Source organism: Guillardia theta (genome assembly GCF_000315625.1).
Source record: "Guillardia theta CCMP2712 unplaced genomic scaffold GUITHscaffold_84, whole genome shotgun sequence".
NCBI lineage: Eukaryota > Cryptophyceae > Pyrenomonadales > Geminigeraceae > Guillardia > Guillardia theta.
Window position 1 is genome coordinate 24,959 of NW_005434590.1, and position 9,412 is coordinate 34,370.

Consider the following 9,412-nt stretch of genomic DNA (forward strand, 5'->3'; position numbering starts at 1 on the left):
GAAGATGGCATCGTTCATCAGCCAGCAGGTGATTTCTCCTCTTCTTCTCCTTGCTAAGACTTCGCAGCATGATCCTCCTGGCCTGTTGGACGTGCTGCTCTGGTGTCTGCTCCTCCCCTCGCTTGGTCTCTTTCTAGATCTCTTCGTCCCTTTGATCTCCTCACCTCTCTTACTTCCTCTCGCCTTCACCCCTTCGCATTCCCTTCATCCTAACATTCTCCCTCCTTTGCCCTCTTCCCTCTTCTCCTTTCCTCCTTCTCTTCTTCTCCCTCCTTTGCCCTCTTCCCTCTTCTCCTTTCCTCCTTCTCTTCTTCTCTCTCTTCCCTGCCCTCACCATCTCTGGATCAGATACTTCACAGCCTTGGCCCTCACTCCCCCAGTGGCTCAGCGACAGGCTGTGGGGACTGACATGCGAGGCTTCGCTGAGGTGAGAAGAGCCACTAGGTCCGCTGCCTCGTGCGGGTGCAGAGGAGAAGGAGGGGAGAAAGAAGACGGTGGGGGAACGAGGACGAGGACTGACAAGTGCACAGGAGCATGAGGCTGAGGACGCATCCTTGGCTGATCAGCCGGGCGGCGGCTGCTCATCCACCGCTGTGTTCGGTCAGTGATTGAAAGAGAGGCATGGAGAGTGAGGAGAGGGAGTGGAAGAGAGAGAGAACGACGTAGTGCAGCAAGGAGGGGAGAAGGGGAGGAGGAGGAGGAGGAGGAGGAGGAGGAGGAGTGACTGAGGAGAGCAGGAGCTAGTCGAGACTGCACAGAGGGGACTGCACAAGGCAAGCTGAGCTTCAGACTTCTCCTGCTCAAGTCCAGCAGGGCCTCCAACATGTACTCAGCGAACCAGGAGGGATGACGGATGGACCCCAGCACAAGGTAAGAGGATCCTGCATCACTGATGCGCTATCCTTCCTCTTCTCCCCGTCCCCACCTCCTCTCACTCTCACCCTCTTCCTCTCCTGCTCTCTCTCATCACAGATTCTCTCCGACAGGCGTGGGTCAGCCTCAACGCCGTCGCGGAGCTAGTGGCTCATCTTCTCCTCGCTGCTCCTGCGGTGACTACGAGCGAGCAAGAAGACGCGCTGACGTCCCTCGCAGACAAGAAGCGCCACAAGCGAGATGCTCTCTGCCCTCCTCCCCGCGGTGTTTGGCTCTCCTGCCTCGCTCAGCTTCTCACTCTCCTCTCCCTCAGCTGCCTCATCCCCTCGCCTGCGTCGTCTCAAAGGCGAGCACTGCTGCTGCTCCTCCTCCTCCTTCTGCTTCTGCTGCTGCTGCGTCGCAACTGAGGCTCACGCAGGCCATCGCGTGTGCGTTGGTCAGGATGCAACAGGTGAAGATGGGATTGGGAGGAGGAGGATGACGAGGAGGCAGACGAATCAGGAAGTTCTCTCGCTTGTTGATGGCATTGCTGGGATGGTCGACATGAATGAGGGCTGATAGTGACATCTTCATCCCTTCCCTTTCTCCAACGTTGCCCTTTCCTGGTCTGTAATTGCCTGTCCTGCTGTTCTCGCATTCTTCCCTCACTGTCTTCTCTCACTGTCTTCCCTCACTGTCTTCCCCTCTCGTGCTCTCCCTCACATGTCGCTACTTGGCTTCTCATCACAGCTTCACTTCAAGTCTCGCTCGTTTCTCTTTCTGTTCATTACCAGTAAATGTAATTAGATGCCGTGAGGGCGCCAGACAGCGCGGGGGCCTGCAGCGAGATGAGACGAGAAACTGAAGAGACCAGAAGGAGGAGACGAGAAACACGGAGGGAGCAGGAAGGAGACGAGAAACAAGGAGGGAGGCCAGCAGGAAGGAGGCAAGCAGGAAGGAGGTTAGCTAGTGCACTCACGGAGATCTCCATCGTAGTCATCGCCAATGGTGTCCTCAGAGTTGTAGTTGCTGTTCACGCCAAAGAGACCAGACTGCGACTGATGTCACTTGACTCCTCATCCCACCCCTCCCTCACATCATCGTATCCTCCAAACGCTCCATCGAAAGAGTTGCCGGTAGAGGGCCAGTTGGTGTAGAGCATCTGCAACAACATGAGGAGACAACAACCACCAACGAGCAGACAGGCAGCTTCGCTCACTAACAACACATCGACACGTCGAATGAAATTATAAACCGTTCATGCATAAACATGTTCCAACTTGTTTTTATCTCTCAATACTTCCCTCATCCTTCACTCTCCTTATCAGACCTCGTCTTTTCTCGTACCAATCCTTCTATCTTCTCATGCTGACCCCTTGAATGCTCGATGACGTATCCCCTCAACCAATGTCTTCCTCTCCTTCTCCTTCTCTCCTATACTTTCTCAATCTTTACTCCGGGGTGACAGCGCCCTGCGTAAACAAGTCCACCCGACCATCATACGTTTCTTTAGAAGAAGCTACTCTGTATGCTTCTCTTCTTCCTCCTACTGCACAGCCTCCTATCTGGCCTTCTTGTTTTCCATCATCTCATCATTATGACATTCACCACCGTCACAATCATTACATACAATTTCAACTCTATCATCTTCGTCGTATTCATTCTCGTGTCAATAATCATCATCATCATCATCATCACCATCACAATCTTCATCATCTTCATCATCATCATCTCCATCCTCCTCCTCTTACCTGCTTGGGGGCGAATTTGATCAGCAGCATCTTTTCGTGAAGGGGCAGCAGACCCACCCCCACTATAATGAAATAATACTACCCACCCTGCTCAGATCTTCCAAATGAATTATGAAATAACCCCACCCCATAGTCGCATTGATTTAATAATGACCACCCCAACCCTTGACTTTTTCACCACCCGGCTCCTTGACCGTTGTATGTTCGTTACTGTCTAGGCCCCCTCAGCCCCGGCCCGGGCGCCGCGGCTGGCACAGTAAGTATATTGATATCCGGCGAGTGAGTGACACGGGCCCGGCCGCCGGGCTCATCGCCCGGCCGGGGGGTCGCCGGCGGCCCGTCAGTGTCGGTGCCGCATTCAGCTGCGCGGCGGGGGCCGGGCAGGCTGTGACACAGTACTTGAAGAAGCTTGACGGCAGTTGGGAACTTGGGAACGCGCGGGGTGAAAACAAGTGACGTGATCAGTTTGAGTTTATCAAGACGGTCAGATGGTCTTGGTGACTATGAGAATGACAAGCGCCCCGACAAGCACAAGAACCTGAAGCCTCGTGAGCGAGAGGAGGGAGGGAGTGGAAAGGTTCACCGTGATGAGGCAGAAGAGCGTTCTTCGGGCTCGCTTCTGGTTGGCTTGCGCCTTCTTCAGCTCCCTGCTGACAGTCAGCTGGGGCATGTTCATGAGCTGAGAAACTCACTCAGACGCGCTCTCAGCATGGGCTGCCGTGTTGACGATGCCGGACTCGATGTCGTCAAGCATGTGACCTTGATCGCTGCGGACAGTGAGAGGAGAGGAGGAAAGACAAGTCAGAAAGGGAAGCAGGTGGAGGAAGAGCGAGAGAAGAAGGAGAGCGAGAGAAGAAGGGGAGCGAGAGAAGAAGGGGAGCAGGAGGGGAAGGGGAGCGAGAGAAGAAGGGGAGCAGGAGGGGAAGGGGAGCGAGAGAAGAAGGGGAGCAGGAGGGGAAGGGGAGCAGACAGTACCTAACAAGAATCGCAAGGTCGCGAAAGATTTCATTGACATCGTTGACGTTCTTCTCGATGTCTTTGATCCCCTGCCACCTCTTCAGCCCCCACCCCACCCCACCCCACTCCAACCACCACCACCACCACCACCACCACCACCACCTCCTCCTCCTCCTCCTCCTCCTCCTCCTCATCATCATCATCATCATCATCATCATCATCACCTGCTGCCGCTCGAAGATAAGCGCCTCCGTAAACTGAAGTTCTTGATCGTCCTGAAGAGAGGAAGAGAAAAGATCGAGTCAGGCTCCTACCCCAGTACAGCCAACCCGCTATATGGCAAACAGACAGCTGGACGAGGAGAAAGGGAGGAAGAGAGAGGGAGAGAGGGCGGGAGCGACGAGGAGGCAACAGGATTCGGGCAGTGGAGCTTCACCTGCATGAACTGAAGAGATCGTTCGGTTTGCCGCTCCAACAGCCCCTCGCGCTCCTCGTCCTCCTGCTGTGAGGTCAGAGCAGCCAAGCACAAGAGGAGGAAGAGCAGAGAAGAGAAGAGGGCGGGGAGCAGCTTCTGTGTCCTCGTGCTTACTTCGTCTGCTTCCCTCGCTTGCTTTGCCCTCGCCACGCTCTCTCGCTCCTTCTGGAGGGTCGTGCGAACCACCTGAAGTACGGCTAAGCAAGAGGAGGAGGAAAGAAGGAGGGGGAGCGAGGGCAGGGGAGGAGAGAGGAGGAGGATACGGGGAGAGGTTGCAGGCGTCACCTCTTGAAATCTCTGAAGGGCTTTCTGAAAATCATCTGAAAGTTTCCGAGACTGAAAAAAGAAATGAGGGGAGAAAGAGAGGAAGCGACGAGCTACAAGGACTGAGACAGACATCACGGGGATCAGGAGAAACTGCAGCAGGAGAGCGAGGGAGCGAGGAGGGAGGGAGCGAGCAAGTAAAGCAGATCTCCTTCTCACTTCTATTTTGTGTCGTTGCGATCCTGACCCGCTGCCCTGGTAACTTCCGTTTGCTATTTGGGTCAAATCCTTTATGATCCCCTGAGGTTGCGACAAGGGGAAAAGTGAGACGAGGAAGGAGAAACAAGGAAACAAGGAGAGGGAAAGAGAGACAAGGAAACAAGGAGAGGAAAGAGAGACAAGGAAAGGAGGAGAGGAAGGAGGACGTGCGGATGAAGGGTAAGAGGAAGGGAAGGAAAGGCGGGTAAGAGGGAGAGAGGGAGAGAGAGCAGCAGCCTCATCGTACCTTTGTGTCTTGTGAGAGAAGTTTGGTCTCTTCAATCACCTTGTGAAGCTTCTCCCGCAGGTCATGCTGTCAGCCTTGTAAGAGCATGTCGCCTCCTCCTTCTCATCTTGCCGTGTCTTTCCCCGTCCCGATTGCTGACGACAGTCGCTGAACCGAGTTGATGTTGCTCAGCAGCTGCTGGATGTTCCCTCTTGCCAGGTTTGCCTGCATCAAGCTGGTACTCTCGTCCTCCTCCTGCTTCTTCCCTCCCCTCCCCTCCCCTCCCCCCCCCCCCCCTCCTCCTCCTCTCCATGCTCCTCCTCTCTTGATCGTCGTTCTCCTCTAATTGCCGGACCTGAGAGGTGAACTCGTTGTTCGCCATGCTCTCGTCCAACTTGCCGCCGCCTCTGCTCCTGCCATCACGTCCCCTCAGCTCTTCTGCAGTCGCCTCATCCTCACTCGCCTCTGCCCGAGGCCATCCCGGTGCACGTCTCCGAACGACATCTCCTCTTGCCTGCTCTCCCGTCAGGACCCCAGCAGGGCCTGTGCTGTTTCCCTCACCTCTGCTGCTCCTGTTTGTTCGCGCTCCTCCTGGGTCTTCCTTCTCTCTTCAGGTCCTCTTGTTTCGCCTTCCTGCTAACACAGTGAGCGCAGTAATGAAGCCATCTGCTCGGTCTCCTTCCCTCCGCCCCCTCCTTCCGCTTCCACTTCATCCCCTAGTCTATTTTCATAGCTCGTGTTGCATCTCTCTACAGGTGTGTTGTCCTCATCTCAACTTCCTGTCCTTGTCCTTGCCTAGTCTCACCTTCTTTCGTTCGGACCATCAGGTCGCATGCTCTCATGTCTCGCACCTACTTACAGATACTCCCTCCTCCTCCTCCTCCTCTCTTTGTCAGACCAGGAATGATTCGGCAGACAAGTGAAAACTGCTGCTGCTACTGATCATGCTGCTGCTCCGCTGCTGCTACACACTTGCTACTTCTCCGCTTCCAACCATATCTCTTCTTCTGAGTGGGTTGAGTGATTGGAGCAGGTCGGATACTTCCTCCCTCCTCCATTCATCTTGTAACCTCGCTCCTCGTCTTGTCCGGGTTATCGCACTTGTTCTCAATGCATTGATACACTTCCTGTCTTCATTTGCAAGCTCGTTATGATCCAACCAATCTTTCATGTTGATAACATCGGGTATCTCAAATTCACTTGCTTCAACACTTCTCATTGTGATGTATCATTTGTGATGTATCATGAAAACCATGATACGTCGGATCAATGCGTTAGCTTCCAACTAGCTATCTTTTCGTCTTCTTTCTTCTTCTCTTTCTCGTTTCACAATCCTTGTTCTTCGTTTGATTCTTCATGTGTCTCCTCCTCCTCGTCGTCGTCGTCGTCGTCCTCGTCCTCCTCCTCCTCCTCCTCCTCCAGCCATCTTCATAGTACCTGCTGTGACTCATCGCAAGAAAGAAGGGGATGAGCGGGGATGAGGACTATCAACCGCCAAATAACGGTAGCAGAGTGACTGAAATAATCGACATAACCGAAAGTAACGGCTTTCAAGGGATTTGAAGGTTTGACAAAGACACGCATGGCCGATCGAGACACTCGAGAAGAGAAGAGAAGAGAAGAGAAGAGAAGAGAAGAGAAGAGAAGAGAAGTGAAGAGAAGAGAAGAGAAGAGAAGTGAAGAGAAGAGAAGAGAAGAGAAGAGAGGAGAAGAGAAGAGAAGAGAAGAGAAGTGAAGAGAAGAGAAGAGAAGAGAAGAGAAGAGAAGAGAAGTGAAGAGAAGAGAAGAGGAGCAGGACCGGATGGAACAGGCAGAGGAGAGAAGAATGTCATCTTGCCTGGGACAACAAAGAACCGAGGAAAACGGTAACATATGAAACGAGGAAGAGCCTGAGGCAGCATCAAGGAGCAGAACGATGAGAGGTATCCAGCAGTTGCGAGTGAAGGAAGATCAGGCGAAAGAAGGAGACGACAGAAGGCTTCCTCTGGAATGTTCTTCGATGCTGATCAAGAGAGGAGGAGGATATGATCTTTTGAGTTAATCTCATGCTTCACCTGAGATCGGGTTTGACTTGCTCTACAGCATGCGAGCTTCATTACAGCCAATCTTCAAGGATAATCAGAGACCAGACGTGAATGTTGCACCTCCCTCCAACCCCCAACCCCCCCCCCGCCCCCTCCCTCCCTCCCTCCCTCCCTCCTCCCTCCCTCCCTCTCTTCCCCGGCCCCCTCCCTCCCTCCCTCCCTCCATCTGATTCTTCTCTCAGGGTGGCACTGTAGACTTCGAAGATCAAAGTCAAGAGGAAGAGCAGCAGGACGGGAGCATCAGGCGAGGCCTATCGAGCGATCACAATCAGACACCACCACCTTCTACTCCTCATCTTCTCCCTCTCCATCTCCCTCTCCCTCATCTCCCACCAACCCTAAACCCTAAACTCTCCTCTCCTCCTCCTCTCTGATCCTTTTCTCTTCAGCACTGGCGTCGGCATCATCTTCCACGACTTCTCCGACGCTCTCGTTGTCAGAGCTCTTGTGCCAGGATGCGCAGCCGCTGTGAGTCCTCCTCCCTCCCCTCGAAGCTCTCTCCTTCCCTCCCTCCTTCTCGTCGCCTTCCCTCTCACCCGCATGCATGGCAGCAAAGTGGAGTCATTCTGCCTGGGGACGAGCTCGTCATGATCGATGGCGTCAGTCCACCCAAGGAAGAGCAGCTGACGGTGACTCCCTCCCTCTTCCCCTCTCCCTTCCCCCTCCTCCTTCTCCTCGCCTTCGTCCTCATTTTCGTCGCTCCCTCTCTTCTCTCCTCCTCTTCTCCCTACCTCGGCTGCTTCTTTTCTCTTACTTCTCCTTCAGGGCCCCGAGGGCTCCTACGTCGTTCTCACCTTCTTACGGACATCCGGGGAGGAGGAGAGGAGCGAGCCAAGAGTCCTTCCCGCCATCCCGTTGGCTGCACAAGCGAAAAGCACTGAAGGTTTCACCTTCTCGCTCAATCTGATGCGGTAAGACCCCTTCCCTCCCCTTTCCTAGCATCGCTCTTAACTTCTCCTGTGGCAGGGGAGGAATCGAGTTCATCGAACTTGCACGTGGGTCGTATGAGCTTCAAGTCCGATGCCAAGACCTGCAGGCCCTGGTGGGAGGGACGGAGGAGAGGAGGAGGAGAGAGTTACTCTGCTCCTCAGGTTCAAGATGCTGAGGCCGTCGCGGATGAGAACGTGCGACTGAAGGTCCTGATGTTGGTGGAGGAGTGAGAGGAGAGATGAAAAGAGAGTAGATGCATGTGGAGGAGCTCGAGCTCCTCCTAGCTCGGGCAGACCTCTGGTCGAGATCAGAAGGGGAGGGGCAGGAGCGACCGGCTGGTCTCCTGACGCACGAGGAGGCGCGAGAGCTCTATGCTCCTCGGTACGTGATAGTCTGATGCCTGGCAGCTGCTTGACTCCTGTACTACAGGGACTGCCTCTCCTTCCTCTTCCCGGTGATGCTCCTCACACTCCCTTCCTCCTCCTTCCTCCTTTTCTTCACTCCTCTCCTCCCTATCCCTGCTCCTTACACTCCCTTCCTCCTCCTTCCTCCTTTTCTTCACTCCTCTCCTCCCTATCCCTGCCTGGTGCTAAACAAGATCGGCAGCTGCGTGAGAAACCGGAGAAGAAGGGAGTGGCAGGTGACTTGAGAGGTCGAGGAGCTTGAGAGGTCGAGGAGCTTGAGAGGTCGAGGAGCTTGAGAGGTCGAGGAGTTTGAGAGGTCGAGGAGCTTGAGAGGTCGAGGAGCTTGAGAGGTCGAGGAGCTTGAGAGGTCGAGGAGCTTGAGAGGTCGAGGAGCTTGAGAGGTCGAGGAGCTTGAGAGGTCGAGGAGCTTGAGAGGTCGAGGAGCTTGAGAGGTCGAGGAGCTTGAGAGGTCGAGGAGCTTGAGAGGTCGAGGAGCTTGAGAGGTCGAGGAGCTTGAGAGGTCGAGGAGTTTGAGAGGTCGAGGAGCTTGAGAGGTCGAGGAGCTTGAGAGGTCGAGGAGCTGACATTGAGCAGAGGCGTTTTCTCCCCTGCACTTCCTCAGCATCTCTCCTCCGCCTCCTGCGGCAACGAATCCTGTCGGTCTTCCTGCTCCTCTTGCCCCCGACTCTCTCCCGTCCCTCCCGACCACGAAAGTCCCTCCAATCTTCCCAACTCCCTTCAAAATCACTACCTCCTCCTCCTCCTCCTCATCATCATCATCATCACCATCATCCGCCTTCCTCTTCCTCCTCCTCCTCCTCCTCCTCCTCCTCGCTGACCTGTCTATTCCTAGCCCTCTCAGGCCCCGTCAGGCGAGCAGAATGAGAGAATCGTAGTTCTTCAACGAGGAAATGGTGGGTCAGCAGAGACTGGGAGGAGGAGGAGGAGGAGGAGGAGGAGGAGGAGGGAGCTGACAGATTGGCAGCATCGGGTGTGGAGGGTCTGGGCGGCATTGGAATTCGATTTGAAAGACCAGCGTCGGTGGTGAGAAAGAGAAGGGGGAGGGAGGAGGAGAGGGTAAGACGTAAATGCTTCAGGCGTTCGGTCCCTTCATAATCTCTCACATCGCTCAAGGCAGCTCGGTAACGCCGAACCTCCTCCTGCCTCCGAGTCAGCTGAGACTTTCCTCCCCGCCCCCCCCCCCCCCCAGC

General features: G+C 54.8%; 3 protein-coding genes across 3 annotated transcripts; 2 read left to right on the top strand and 1 right to left on the bottom strand.

The window, feature by feature from the left end:
* The first annotated feature begins 365 nt into the window (after positions 1-365).
* Positions 366-2,624, top strand: GUITHDRAFT_154702 (hypothetical protein). Its single transcript, XM_005825340.1, has 11 exons — positions 366-427; positions 531-600; positions 738-773; positions 814-870; positions 987-1,049; positions 1,093-1,137; positions 1,187-1,219; positions 1,292-1,324; positions 1,366-1,690; positions 1,832-1,904; positions 1,949-2,624. The coding sequence occupies exons 2-9, from the start codon at positions 535-537 to the stop codon at positions 1,429-1,431; spliced, it is 399 nt and encodes a 132-aa protein (XP_005825397.1). The 5' UTR covers positions 366-427; positions 531-534; the 3' UTR covers positions 1,432-1,690; positions 1,832-1,904; positions 1,949-2,624.
* Positions 2,625-3,087: 463 nt separating this feature from the next.
* On the bottom strand, positions 3,088-5,165 carry STXE (syntaxin E; the record flags this gene model as incomplete). Its single annotated transcript, XM_005825341.1, has 11 exons — positions 3,088-3,141; positions 3,187-3,250; positions 3,296-3,370; positions 3,579-3,649; positions 3,785-3,835; positions 3,997-4,059; positions 4,150-4,221; positions 4,321-4,371; positions 4,519-4,599; positions 4,805-4,870; positions 5,139-5,165. 11 exons carry the CDS (start codon positions 5,163-5,165, stop codon positions 3,088-3,090), a joined length of 675 nt encoding a protein of 224 aa, XP_005825398.1.
* A 1,701-nt stretch (positions 5,166-6,866) lies between these two features.
* Positions 6,867-8,027, top strand: GUITHDRAFT_115390 (hypothetical protein; the record flags this gene model as incomplete). The annotated part of the gene is made up of 5 exons (XM_005825342.1): positions 6,867-6,914; positions 7,419-7,496; positions 7,633-7,778; positions 7,834-7,909; positions 7,959-8,027. The coding sequence occupies 5 exons, from the start codon at positions 6,867-6,869 to the stop codon at positions 8,025-8,027; spliced, it is 417 nt and encodes a 138-aa protein (XP_005825399.1).
* Between the last annotated feature and the right edge of the window lie 1,385 nt (positions 8,028-9,412).